Source organism: Colossoma macropomum, unplaced genomic scaffold, assembly GCF_904425465.1.
Source record: "Colossoma macropomum unplaced genomic scaffold, Colossoma_macropomum, whole genome shotgun sequence".
NCBI lineage: Eukaryota > Metazoa > Chordata > Actinopteri > Characiformes > Serrasalmidae > Colossoma > Colossoma macropomum.
In genome coordinates this window covers 16,546,989-16,561,705 of record NW_023494800.1, presented here as the reverse complement: position 1 = coordinate 16,561,705, position 14,717 = coordinate 16,546,989, and the positions used below count along the sequence as shown (strand labels likewise).

The following is a 14,717-nucleotide window of genomic DNA, read 5'->3' as shown; positions in this document are numbered from 1 at the left end:
TCTATCTCTCATTCCTCATTGATCTCTCTCCTATTCTTTTTGTTTTCTATCTTTCTTTGCTCTATTCCATCCCTCCTTCTCCTTTCATGTATTTCTCTCATTCTTTCCTTAAATATGCTTTTCTACCTGTCTTCCCCCTTCTTTCTCTCTCTCGCTCCCACTCTCTCTCATGTTCAGTTTTTTACCTCTGACATCTCTCCTTCCCTCTTTATCTCTCCATGTCTTTTACTCTCCTTCTTCCTCGTCTCTCTTCTTCCTCTTTTTATTTGTCCATCCCCCTTATCTCACTCTCTACCCTCTTTTCTATCATTCCTTCCCCCTTATCTCTCCTCTCCTTCCTATATCTTCCTTTCTATCTCTCATTCCTCATTGATCTCTCTCATTCTTTTTGTTTTCTGTCTCTCTTCTCTTTATCTCTCTATGCTCTATTCCATCTCTCCTTCTCCTTTTATCTATTTCTCTAAAATATTCTCTTTTCTGTCTTTCCCCTTCTTCCTCTCTCGCTCCCTCTCTTTTTTCCTTGCTATCCTTTCCCCTTTAAGACTCTCACACTTTTTTGTTTTCTTTCTTTCCATCTGTCCCTCCTCTTTTTTATTTCCTTCCCTCTCTCTCTCTGTATCCTCCTCTCTATCTGTCCTTCCCCCTTATCTCTCCCTCTCTTCCGCTCATTTCCTTTGGCCTTCTCTTCTTCCGCATCTCATTTGTATTGTTTTCTTAGGTTTAATCCTGGAGGCCTCCGGGAGACATGCCGTTCCTCCTAAATGGCAGCAATCAATTTTGATTACCGGTCACGGCGACTTCGAGAGGAGCCCATCAAACTTTTATTAAGGAGACGAGCAATAATTACGGCCTTCGCGGGGCCCCATAGCACGGAGCCCGAGCTCCTCTAATGATTGGAAGCTGGGAGACGAAATGACAGCCGAGCAGACCTACAATCCAGAGCGAGAAATAACCAAGTACACAGTTCCCTCCAGCAGCTGCTGGGTGAGGCCATGATATCTCCTCTCTGCTCCAGACCAGACAGGCTGGAGAAGCGGGATAATAACTTGTTCAGAATCTTCACAAAACTAATGATCATTTCAGAGACATGTAATTAAAGGAGCAATCAAATTCACACTGGTTCTCTCTTACCTCAAATGTAGCTGATCAACTAAGACACTTCAGGTGCCTAAAGTTTGCTTCTTAAGTTTTGCAATGGAGCTATGAGGATAATAAGTAATAGGAGCTTTTAATCAGCTGTGCAGACTGCATGCTTAAATCATCACAGGTGCTTCAAACCATGTCGAGCTGTTAAGTGATCTCAAATAGACTTGCATATGAGATTTTAATAAAAATGGACATAACTATGTCGCTAAAAACAGCAGCAGCATCCATTTTGAAGTAAATTTTGCCTGTACTTTTGTCCATTTTGGAGGAAAGTATACAGACGACTGTCAAATTAAATGTTTTTTTTGTTTGTTTGTTTTTTTTCGTACACATGCTGTACAGGGAACACACTTCTGCACATTTTAATGGACAATTACTCTTAATTTGCTGAATGTAACATACTGGAAAAAGAAATAAAACAAAACTGTGGCACATCTTGTATTTTACATATTTCCAATATGTTAAACTCAGCAGGTAAACAGAAACTGTAGCAAAATCTGCAGAAAATTCCAGATTTAAGTTTGTTCCCTGTAGAGGATGTGTACTTATTTTCACTTAAAAAATCAAACAAAACATGCAGTTTGACTGGGAGTGTTTACATGTTTGCATACGACTCTATGATGATTGAAGCGTGCAGTCAGCATGATGCTAATTGATGGAAATAAGCTTCTATTACTTAGCCACACTAGCTTTGGAGCTCCAGTGCAAAACTAAAGAAGACCTCAAACACATCTTGGCTTACTGACTACATTAGGAGTTGGGGGAAAACTGTAAATTAGTCTTTCAATACTACTCTTTAAAGGAAAGTTCCATTGATTTTTGGAAGGTTCTGTATAATTAAATCATTAGGATGTAAACAGAGTCATCCAGAGTGGTTGGATGTGAAATGCTCCGTTCTGGAGAAACTTATAGAGTCAGAATTGTTCACAGTGGTGGTGACAGGAACCAGATGTCTGGAGCCTGTAATGTCTCTAGAAGCAACTTCACAGAAAGCTATTTCATAAAATGGTTATGACTATGTTACCTGATGTCTGAGACAATGTTTATGATACCTTTGAGGTAAGCTTTTGGCCTATAATATATTAGTCCCTAAAGAAAACCATTTAACCATTATTAAAACTACACATAAAAACTCAGAAGACGTGTATATTGCACTGCAGACATCGCAACTCCTAGTTCATATCACCACCACTGCAGAGAAAGCAATTGGTAAGTTTCTCTGCAAATACCATTTCATATCAAACCACTCTGAACAACTTTGTTTACATCTAACCAATTGATTTATCCCAGGGGTCGACGGCTCTTTTACTGCCCCTGTTGCGGCTCCACAGCAGAACTAGATTTTTAGGTTAAAATAAAATAATCCTCCTTTTCAGTAAAATCAAGCTCTACTGATCGTTTTAACAATTTTAACAATTTTAACAATAAATGATCTTAAACAGTGGAGTTAATGTAGCCTAAATCTGCTAATTTACACAGCAACACGGACAACAATCTTGCCCAGCTAGTAGCTACCGAAAAATCAAAGAGAAAGATTTAAGACGAACATTGATAATTTGGAGATGAATGGACTTATTTGCATTTATAATCACTCCAGCTGGTTTCCTGATTAATTTAATCTGCAATGAGAAACTGCCAAACACTAAAAAGTTATGAAGCTGAAGTCAGTTTCTTGTTCAGATTTTCCCATTCCACCTTAAATAGTGCAGTTGTTACATTCTGGCGCCTCAAGCACCATTTAAGGTGGAACAGAGAAAATTTGAAAAAAGAAGCTGGCGAATGAGAAGTGACTTCAGCCTCGTAAAAAGTCAAACACTGAGAGACATTTTATAAGAAACTGTTCTACTTTTGCGAAAAAGTTTCCTGCAAGAGATGCGAGAAAAGCAGCTATAGGTGAGCTACAGCTTAAAGCAGAGCAAAGTTAGTCTGCATTTTCATTTATATTATATATTTTTAGCCTATACTAGTACATCAGCACACACTGAGACATATTTAGACAAGATGGTAAAATGGACATGAAATGCTGTGGCTCCAAAGGTGGTTTGATTTTTGTTGAAAGGACAAAATGGCTCTTCTTAATATTTGGGTTGCCGACCCCTTTTAATCCAGAAATTTTGAAAATGAATGAAGACGGTCTCCTCAAAGAAGTGAGACATATATCCGTGTGAGGATGAGGAGAGGGAAGTGTTCCTTATTCACAAAACCCACAGAGCGAATGAGTGATTGAGTCTGACCTGAACTTGAATGGAATTTGTGCTACTTTAATATGCTTAAAGTTTTTTTTTTAGGAAAATCGACCTCATTGTCAAAATCATGCGGCATAATTTCTCTTGCTGGTGGAAGGAGGATGGCAGCAGGGTCCTTCAGCAGCAGCCTCCACTCTAATGAAGCAAGTGCAGCTGCACTGAGCGCTGAAGTGTTCTCAGCCTAGCCAGATCAGTTCAGATCAAGGCAGGCCACAGAGAACAACATGCCCTTGGCGCACAGCTGGGACCCTCCATCAACTGCCCTCAGAAAAACCACAGTGAATTAGTCTGATGCAGTCACAGCCCTTTCTCCAGTGGAGATGGAGGCCAGGGACTGGAGTGGGAGCGTGTATATATATGTGTGCATCTCTGTACTTACGTCTGACATCTTTGAAGTAGATGGTCTGTCTGTTGGGGTTGAGGAGCTGGATGACGGAGTCGTCATTATTTTTGACTCGACAGCTGATAGTGGCCGTTTCCCCCTCCACCACTGAGACGTTGTCTGTCACAAGGTTCTGGCTTTGGACTTGAGAAAGAAAGAGAGAGGAAAAAGGGGGAGAGAGGGGGAGAGAGTGAGAAAAAGCACTGTCCATGTTAGAGCCATTTCTTTCACACAGAGATAAAACCCAACAGCGGCTAAAACCCACAATCTAACACTTACATGAGTGCACGATGAGGAGCGGGTGGCAAAATGCACCTGGAGCGGGTGTGAATACCCAGCAGAGTGTGAAAGTGTGTTTTTTTCCCCTCTCCTCCCTGCACGGCCAATACATTCATGAACCTGTACGCGTTTCATGTTACACGTGCCTGGGCTCTGGGCTGCATCGCACCTCCGCATCGCATCTCCGTGTGATCAGAGACGGCTGGTCCACCGTGACCCATGGGCTTTATTTTATTTGAGGACACGAAGGTCAGAGATCTGTTCGCCCTTAACGGCTCCATGCCGAGGCAAAATAGCCTTTTAATGGGGCCCCGCTGGTGACATCCTGTATAAATAAAAATAATGCATGGCCACAACTTAGTAAGGCATGGAAATGAGATCCTAATGCGTGGCCACACCTTAGTAAGGTGTGGGAACGAGGTCCTAATGCGTGGCCTAATGCGTTTCAATGCCTTAGTAAGTCATGGCCACGACTTAATTATCTCATTCCCATGCCTTACTGAGTCGTTGGCATGCATTAGTATCTCATTTCCAAGCATTAATAAGGCGTGGCCATGCATTATTTTCTCTGTAATTTCCACCTGTTTTGGAATCCCTCACTTAACTATGTTAATGTTGATGGAACGCGGAATATCTTTAGATAGATTTAGAAATGCATATGATTTACAAAACTAGAAGCAAAAGATAAACGAGCAAGTTAATATCAGTAAAAGTGTTTTTATTGTGTTTTAATGCTATTCTTTTGTGGCAGTTGCGCATGATTTTTTGATAAGAAATTGGCAGTTTGTTTTATCTTGGAATGGCATGAACTGTTTTACAGCAGGGGGCTCCTTCTCTTTCACCCCTCATTGCTCACTAGCAGTTCAACAAAGAGTGTGAAAACACTTAGTTAGCTCAGAGACCCTCCCTGATCCAATGTTGCACTCGGAAATACGTCATGGTATGGAAGAAAAATGTCTGATTCATGTACATTTACTTTAATAATAGTAATTTATACATTTAATAAACGTTTATGTATCGATATTGGCAGACATGCACATGAAAAATATTAGAGGGTAAAGCTAGGACATCATTATGAAGGAGCAACTCACATAGGAAATTAGTAAATAAATAACAACATGCACTGAATTCTATATTTAGCGCCACTCCCCGCTGGCGCTAATAGGAAAACATGAATGGGCAAGTGCCAGAGAGATAAATAAATATGCAACCAAAAAAAAGGGGAAAGGAAAAAAAAGCCATGATTTGCATGCTTCAGATGTCAGGCCCCCCTCTAAACAGCCCTGTCACTTTAAGTAGAGGAGAAGAAAGCAATCAGATCCTCTGATGGCGCCCGATAAGGAGAGACAGTTTAACAAAACTGATTTCAATCAGGCCGGCAGAAGTGGAAAGTGAAAACAGACCAAACAAATGAACCTCATGAGAGAGAGAGAGAGAGAGAAGAGAGTGAGTGATACTTAAGACTTGTCAAAGGGAAATGGAGGGTGGTTGGCAAGGAGTGTGTGTGTGTGTGTGTGTGTGTGTGTGTGGGTCGGGAGGGGGGCCCGGAAATGCAAATCCAGTCCATGTTTATCTAAGAGAGAGGTTACAGATGAAGGTTAAGCACGCAGTGGGCTCCAGTGGTTGTCATGGCGACAGTGTTAAATGGGGGCCACTGCGTGATGGTTCGACTCGTGGGCGGTTATCACATAAGTGACAGAAGATGCAGTTTACAGTACACACACTCGAGTGTCAAGGTCTAGAACAGAAGTACAGTCAAAAGTTCATCCATGTTTAAAAGAATCTGTGTTTTTCACAATCTTAAAGTCATTTTCATCTGCAGCAGCGTTACTCACTGCGTGGCTCTAATCGTAATAATAATAATATTAAGAGTTACCTAGCCTACAGCGTAACTTACCACAACCAAACATTCAAAACTGTACTTAATTCAGGTTAAAGCTATATCACTCATCCCTCAGAGTGAGAGAGCACCACAGCATACATTCACAATTCAGTATTTGTTTAATGCTTCCACAAAACAGGCCTATTATCACTGGGTTTAATGCTAACTTAGTTAAACTTTGGCAAGCCTGCTGAACACACTGTATCATTGCTGGCACATACTGATCTTTCAACAGCACAAATTGGGCAAGCTTGTTTTGTACTAGTGACACGGCTGCTTCTAGGTAAAGGAGGGCTGCTTTAAAGCCAGGCCCGTTGCAAAATACTATCCAGCCCGCAAAATTCATTTTATTATTCTGTTAATATTAGCTTGTTTTACAATGCACTGCACTATATTCCCCAGCATGCACTGGAACAAAATGTGTGCTCTGACTCCACTCGGCCAACAGTAATCTACTGGACAGTATAGTGTATTGGACAGGACAGTGTTTTTACGCTTAAAAAAAAACAAAAGATGCCACGTGTGAAAAAAGCAAATCAAAAGCAAAACAAAAAAATCTTACTTACTTATAAGTTATTTAAGTTTATTTCATTTGTTTTGCTAAATAAACAACGGTTGGGTCATAGCAAAATGAAATAAAATGTTCTCTGGCCCATGAATCTGTTGAGAGTGTTTGATATGGCCCTTTTAGTGGTTGGGTTTGACACCCCTACTTTAAAGAATAAAAAAAAATGTACGGTAAATTGTAAGAGCTATTTTAGATTTCTAATCTGTATTATTTTTTTAAAAAAGTGGAAAACAGTACAAACAAGAAAAGCCTATATACAGATATGTGAGTGCAAACCTTTTACTACCATATATTCATATATGAAGGCTATGCGAAAACAGGCTAGCCAGAAGCCGCTGAACTGGATTTTAATTCTCCTCCCTGTTCGTGTCTGTCTTACTTACTGCAACTGCCCATTTGACCCTGCATTTAATATAAAAATAACCAGGGATCATTAAGGCAACCCAGATTCATCTATTTCACCACTGCTCAAAATGAATAAACAAACAAATAACACATAAAAGCAAAGCAGAGTTCTACTTCATGACACAACATTTGTCAGGGATTAGTATTCGAATGGTCCTTGCAGTTGTCACGACATAGGAAAACTGATTTATACAGTCTCTGCGTTACCTTTCTTTAGCACTGTTACACTGAAATCTGCTAAGTGGAAACACAATTAAAAATTGATTTGGCAGTTCCATTTAGAATTCTACATTTTGGAGTGGGATGCTATTTTGCTGTGTGGGAAAGTGACAAACCAGCAGTTAAACCAGCGCAAAAAGCTCAGGAGACCTTGTGTGTTTTTGCTGCTTCCCAAAAAAGTGCAGCAGAAGTTCAGGCGCGAGCCTCAGCGAGACGCAGTTTAACTATTCATGCTCAGCACAGCAGATGTTGCGCCTGCAGCTTGAGGAAAACATGAGGTGTATGATATATTGGAGGCACACACATGAGCCACTAGGTTATGCCACAGAGTCAGAATCAATGAGAGACAGAGGTAAACATTTTAATGACCCTGCAGCATGTGCTCTGTTTCTTTGGCAGCTCAGCAAAATGTGCAGATGTATGAATTCAATTTGTAAAAAGTCGGGACAATAGGTAAAATGCGAATAAAAACAGAAGGCAGTGATTTATAAAGCTGTTTTGACCTGTATTTGACCAAAAACAGTACAAAGACAAGGTATGTAATGTTTTACCGTATCAACTTCAATCAACTTCTTTTTTTTTTTGTAAATCTATGTTCATTCTGAAATTGATGCCTGCAACACATTCGCAAGGTGGAAGAGGGGCAATTTTAGATGTTCAACAATGTTCAAAAAATACCTTAAACAGGTGATGCAATTATGCTTGGATATGAAAGGAGCATCCGGGAAAGGCCCTGTCCTTTATGAGCAAGGATGGGTCAAAGCTTTCTACTCTGCCAATTATGCATCAGCTAAACATCCAATAGTTTAAAAACAACATTCCTCATATAATAAAGGGCAAGGCCAAAAACCACAACCGAATGCCCATGACCTTTGACCCCTCAAACAGCACTGCATTAAAAACTGGCATGCTTTTGTGATGGATTTCACTGCATTAATTCAGCAATACTTTGAAAAAATAAACACCTTCTGTCGCTGCATCCACAAATGCAAGTTAAGACTGTTTCATCAACAGAAGCCATATTTTAACAGCGTCCAGAAATGTGGCAGACCTCTCTGGCCTCAAGCTCATCCAAAATGGACTGATGTACAGTGGAAACGTGTATTATGGTCTGACGAGTCAACCCTTCATATTGTTTATGGAAATAGTGAACGTGGTGTTCTCTGGGCTAAAGAAGAAAATGCAGCATCCAGATTGTTACCAGCATAAAGTTCAAAAGCCAGTGTCTGTCATAGTATGGGGGCTGTATTAGTGGGTAAGCAGCACATCTGTGAAAGCACCAAACTGGACATATGTTGGGGCAAATGCTGTCTTCAGGCATCATCTTTTTCAGGGATGTCCATGCTTATTTCAACATGACAATTCCAAAACACATTCTGCATGTGTTGCAACTGTGTAATCAGAGTGCTACACTGGCTTGCAAGCAGTCCAGACCTGTCTCCCATTGAAAATGGGTGTCTTATTAAGCACAAAGTAAGAAAATAAAGGCCTTGTATGGTTGCACAGCTGAGGACTTGTACAACAGAAGAACGGAAAAAAATTCCACCCTTGAAAACTGGATCAGTTTATGTCTTCAGTCCCCAAATGCTTATTATGTTCTGTTAAAAGGAAAGGTGATATAACTAAGTGTTAAACATGCTCCTGTCCAACTTTTTTGGAACATGTTGCAGGAAAGGTACAGCATAAAAGAGTGTTTCTGTATCACTTTCAACTGAATACAGGTCCAAGAAAATTCACTAATCACTGCTTTCTGTTTTTATTACCGCCCCAACTTTTTCAGGATTTGGTTTGTATGTGTCTGTGCAAAGACATTCTCATTTAGCAGGCATACAAAGTAGAAGATACAGTGGCTTAAGCTGTCATGGCAAACACAATGTGCTATAATACGTTAACGCCAAGCTACGAAGGCAACTATTAGGAAATTGCCCTTAATATAAAAGATGTTAAGTAAATCTTGTGCATGGATCACCCCAAATTAAAGGAGGGATTAAACTTGATTAGTCTCGAGATTATTATTGATTATTGGCACGCCGCTTGGCTTAATTAAGATAATTGTTTGTGTCACTGCCGCAGAAATAGATGAACTGGTGATTAATTCCAATTCAGACTAAGCCTTCATTACCCTTATTGCTTAGGCGCGGACCATCAAAAAGAGGGGCTCGCGAAAATTAGCTTTCAGCGCATGCATCAACAACCAACAAGGCATTGCAGAAACAGCGGAGAAGTGTGTGCGCCGCGTATTTGCATAACTTGTTCAAACAGATCTGTGACATTATCTTTGTATTTAATTACCGGCATTCAAAAGCAGTAGCACAGAACACTGATCATTTTAGCCTAGATTAAAGCTGTCAGAGCAGGCTGCTCTGCTCATAGCCAGCCAGACACGCCATTTATATTACTGCAAGCCCACTGCCACCCGCGCTGCCTCATACATCAACCCGGAGAAAAACTCCCAGCGCGCACGCGTGTGTGTGTGTGATGCTCAGAGAGCTGATGTCACAGCAGACCGCTGTGCTGAGAAGGTCAAAGCGCTCTAGTGTCCTCCTCTGTAAGCAGTCCTGCATCACTTCCTACTGGCCACATGGAAAAGAGCTGTGGTGTCAAAGCAGAATGTGAATTATGGGAGATTAGTGAGACAGTAGAATATGTATTTGTTTTCGTACATTTTCAGGATGAGAATGTCTGACTTTGTTGAAAACCTGAAAAACACAGGGCTAATTTACAATAGCAGGTCTAAAAATGGTCCTGAGTGCTTTTAACTTAGGCTACATGTTTCATTTTATAAACTGAAAGGGCAAAACATTTCTTTTTTGTTACTGAACTGAAGTTGCAAGTTAGGTCTAGGATTAGGCTTAGAAAATTCTGATACAATCATCTCCACAAATACTGGCAGCCTTGAAAAAGATGATTAAACAAAGGCTATGAAAATGTCTTTGTGGTTAAATAGGTCAATACCACACTGAAAAATTGAGAATCTAAGTACATGTAGTCTAAAAAAGTACTAGACAAACTCGTCAAAATTATTTATACCCCTGCCTTTTAGTACACTGTGCAAACCTCCATTTGCCAACATAACATCGATGATAACATCAATGAGTAAGCACTCAGTACAGAATCTCCCCAGATCCTCCAGGGTCCTTGGTCCTCTCTTTTGGACTCCCTCCTCAGCTCTTTTCATAGATTTTCAATGATGTTTAGGTCAGGAGACTGGGATGACCATGCTGAAAGCTTGATTCTGTGGTCACTGAACCATTATTGTATGGATCTGGAACCACAGTTTGGATCACTTTCCTGCTGGAAGATCCAACCACGATCCATTTTGCTGAGTCCATGATGCCATGTGTCCTAACAAGGCTCCCAGCGTCTTTGGAGGAAAAGCAGACCTAAGACATCACAGATCCTCCATCATATTTAACAGTCAGCATGAAGTTCTTTTCTGTATAACCATCTTACTTTTTATACCAAATCCATCTTGAGTGTTTGTTGCCAAAAAGCACTCTTTGTCTCATCTGACCATAGAACCCAGTTCCAGTTCAGTTCCAGTAGTGTCTCGCGAACTCCGGGCGCTTAGATTTGAGGTCAGATGAAAGGAAAGGCTTTCTTCTGGCATGCATTCCAAGTAGTTATTTGACATGGAGGTGAGGGACTCGGTGACCCCAAAATGCTACCATCTTCTGCAAATCTCCAACTGTGATCCTCTAACCATGTTCTTCACTGTGCACGGGAGGTTAATACACGTGTCCTCTTCCAGACAGATTCGCTAAAGCTCCTGTTATTTTAAACTTCTTTATTATTACTTAATAATTAACAGTAGATATGGGCATTTTCAGTCGTGAAGCTGTTTTTTCTATATAGTCATTGCCTGATTTAAGAAGGTCATAAGAGCCTCATATTTATATTCCAGTGAAATTGGATGACTGTGTAAGAGTTCCTAAAAACTGTGGTGGACTTTAAAAGGTAAATATAAATGGGAACAAGCTTTGGTTACATCTTGCCCATAAGAATTTCTAGGGGTGCCAATAACTGTGACATATCTTTCAGACTAAATGTCCTTCTATTAAAAGCCTGATTTTTCTCATATTTGTAGTGTTGTGAGTTTGAGATAATTAACCATAAAGATATTTTTAATGACCTTTTTCTACCCATCTTTACCAAAGACACCAAAAATTACTGAGCTGACTGTAGGTAGTTATAAATTGTCACTGTTGTAACAAAAAGTGTATTTGTTTATTTTTAAATTACTTCAAAATGTCAGCTTTTCTTTACATTATATGAACAGTTCAGATGAATGGACCAATAAAAATGATCCAAAATCATTTGGAAACAAAATCGCATCTTTTACTAACAGTTAAGAACATTTTTCCTTCCCTGAAAAGTGACCATATTACAGGTTCAAGGTTCAGCTCTGACAGCAACTCTACTAATATTACACACATACAAACCTGAGTGTGTGTATGTGTGTGTCTGTGATACCCATCAGTATCCTGAGTCTCAGACCCTCTGCACTCTCTCTCACATTAAAGTGTGGCGGACGGAGGGAGGATGGATGGTGATTGAGCTTAGTGCATAAAGGGTCAGTCACAATGCTCTGAACTTTTGATCCAGCCATTTCAATAGTATAGACCTGTTATTTAGTGTTTAGAATAGGTCTGCAGAGACCTTTTGTATGAAGAAAACGATGCTGAAACTATTCATTTGTACAAATGTGTGGATGGTTTTACACAGGTCATACTGGGATATCTGTACACAATAGAGCCTGAATGATATGAGACTTTTGTCACTGATGTGAAATCTATTAACCTTATTTACAATAACCAATAATATCATATCGTATAATTCAATATGGACAAATATGAAACAGGCTCCAACAGTATTAGTTAAGCAGTGGTTTACTGACTGTCAGTTGTCAACTGTCAATAGTCAGATATGACTGCTCTTAATTGTCAAATTTCTTAAACTTAAATAAACAGCATAAACTGACAAATAATCATTTAAACACTGTAGCATCATGTTTAGAGTTCCCTAGTATTTTGAGCACTTTTGTTATGAAAAGTCCACCTTATATTAGAGCATTGTGCCATTTTTAATTACTTTCTTAATCAGCGGCTTTTTCACCAATACTGATGGTACTAGGACAATTTTTCTGCCCAACCAACTTTAGTGGTGTCACGATACAATCTGTTGGAGCTGATCAAGGTATAATTGAATCTATTAAGCCCAAACAATTCCTCATTTCTATATTAGGTCCAATCCCACTTCAGTTTTACTCTTAAGGTTGTTTTACCCTATGGGCTTTTTTTATAGGCTCGTTTTTGAAAGTTAACAAATAGAGGTGCACACAGGCCTGTCGTAATTATTACATAACCACCTAACTGCAATTATTTGAGATGATCACAATTATTTAAGTTGAATGCAATCTTTTTATTAAATTGTTAATCACAATTATTTATATGACAATCAATCAAATAACTAAATGAAATTAAATAAATAGCACAAGTGCACTTGCTTGACATTATTTATGTCATAAAATTGCAACACAGATTAGCCAAAATCAAAATAATAAACTGGTTGATTAACAATCTGTCCTAGTGCACAAAACCTCTAGGTTCTTTCCAAATTATAGAAACATTTTGTGAATATTTTGGTGTCCAATCTTATCCACAAAGAGCTGGTGTGGCTGCAGGTTTACATTCTGACAAAGCAGGAGCTCACATGATCAACTAAAGACTGAGACCAACTGATTAAACACATGGAATTAGGTGTGCTTCTGTTTGTTTGGAATGAAAACCTGCAGCCATATTGGTAAGAGAGGACACCTCTGACCTACATCGATCATGCCTTATTATTCCATCCACCATATGTAGCGTTTCTTTACCGCTGTCACAATATTGTTTTTCTTGTCTTGTGCTGTTTTATTGTGCTATATACACTCTGAGCAGACATGTCAGAATTTCCGCATGTGTTTCAGAGGATTTTTTGATGACTTCAGACAGTTAAATGATCCAAACACAGTTAATGTACAATACTGTAGGCCAGTATTTATCACACGAAAGGTTAAATAAAACACATTTTTGTGAGGCATATCACAATTGCAATATGAAATAATAAAGCCATTTAGTTTGTTTAGTAACAGCATTTTGTCAGTACTGTGCAGTCCTAACCCACAGGCACAGATCTGAGGCACATTTGGTCCAAACTACAGCGAGCAGGTTGGTGTTGGTGATGACCAGCAGGCCTTATGGCCGGCAAAGCACGAGCGCTAATGTCACTGTCCTCGTCCATCTGCGAGAGACGACCTCTGGACGCTGTGCCGCTGCCTTGTGCCAACTCCCCCCCCACACGGAGCAACTCACTTGCAGAAAAAGACTCTCTACTAAGAAGCTACTCCTGTGGAACATGAACATTTCATTCCAAACAGAATTTAATATCAAGACCAATTAAATACAGCCTTTCAAATCTGGCCAAGACTTAAAATAAAATAAAAACAGAGGCTTCAAATTAACTTCAGATCCAAACTAGAATATTCTTTTTGGAGCTTTGCTCTCAATATCTATGAACAATTTAACATAATTATCATGAAATTATTTTAATTCCCACCATTGGTAATGTTCAATTACAAGGTCAACCATACGGCATATTTGCTTTATTGAATTAAAAAAGAGAGAGCCTCATTTTGTTTTTACAGTGGTTATAAATAGCTGTGCTCTCAGAAGAGGTCTGATCATCTATTTTTCATCTTTAAATTAATAAATCCCTTTGTGCGAGCTAACTGGATAGAAACCGTTAAAATGCTATTAAAAACAAAGATTTTCAAAACAAATCTGTGTTTAAAAGATCGTCCAGGGCTAATAACAGCACATTAGCATGGGGAGAGAAGGCAGTAAATGCAGATATTATTACTGAACGTGTGATGATAAAGCCAGGAGACTTTTTTATGCCTTTGTTGTGCCTAATTAGGAACAATGGCATGTTGCGTTAGGCACAGATTGTGAGACGCCGTTTCTAAACTGATCGCCTGCGTTGTGCACTGGAAGAATACGAGGGCCAATCCCTCAAAGGCTGAAGTGTGCCAGCAGCTCTTCCTTCTTAACCACAACACCCCAAACTCCCTGCAGGGGCACATTCTCACAAACACACACATAAGTAAATAGTGATGATGCTGGTGCTAATGAAGGGTAAAATGGCGGTCAGGCGGGAGCGAGGAAAGCGCTGAAATCAGTGGAATGTGGCGGCTGCGATGGATGGCAGCCTGGTGATTAATGCGTCAGAGGGGCGGCGGTGGCCGAGCGCAGCACCACAGGCCCTGCTCAGTGGCTCGGAAATCTCTTTCAGCAAGGAGAAGGAGAGAGAGAGAGAGAGAGAGAGAGAGACTCTGCTTCTGTAGCCTAACCTAGACTACAGTGGATAAACAAAAGAGCCCTGAGACACACTCTGGGCCAAGGAAAGCAAATGAGGGAGGGAGAAGGAGGAGACAGTCATATTGGGAAAGAGAGACAGAGGAAGATTTAGAAACAGAAATGGACAGAGTGGTAAAAGTGATGACAAAGAGTAGGAGGAGGAGTAGGAGGAGGGCAGTGTAAGAGAAAGAGT

General features: G+C 39.9%; 1 protein-coding gene across 3 annotated transcripts in view; it reads right to left on the bottom strand.

The window, feature by feature from the left end:
• The window catches only part of cadm1a (cell adhesion molecule 1a), a 319,800-nt gene that overhangs the window by 79,027 nt on the left and 226,056 nt on the right, over positions 1 to 14,717 (bottom strand). For all 3 annotated transcript variants that reach the window (XM_036589139.1, XM_036589141.1, XM_036589140.1), the window contains one exon: positions 3,772 to 3,918. In XM_036589139.1, coding sequence (XP_036445032.1) covers positions 3,772 to 3,918 — 147 coding nt within the window. The remainder of the gene's footprint in view (positions 1 to 3,771; positions 3,919 to 14,717) is intronic.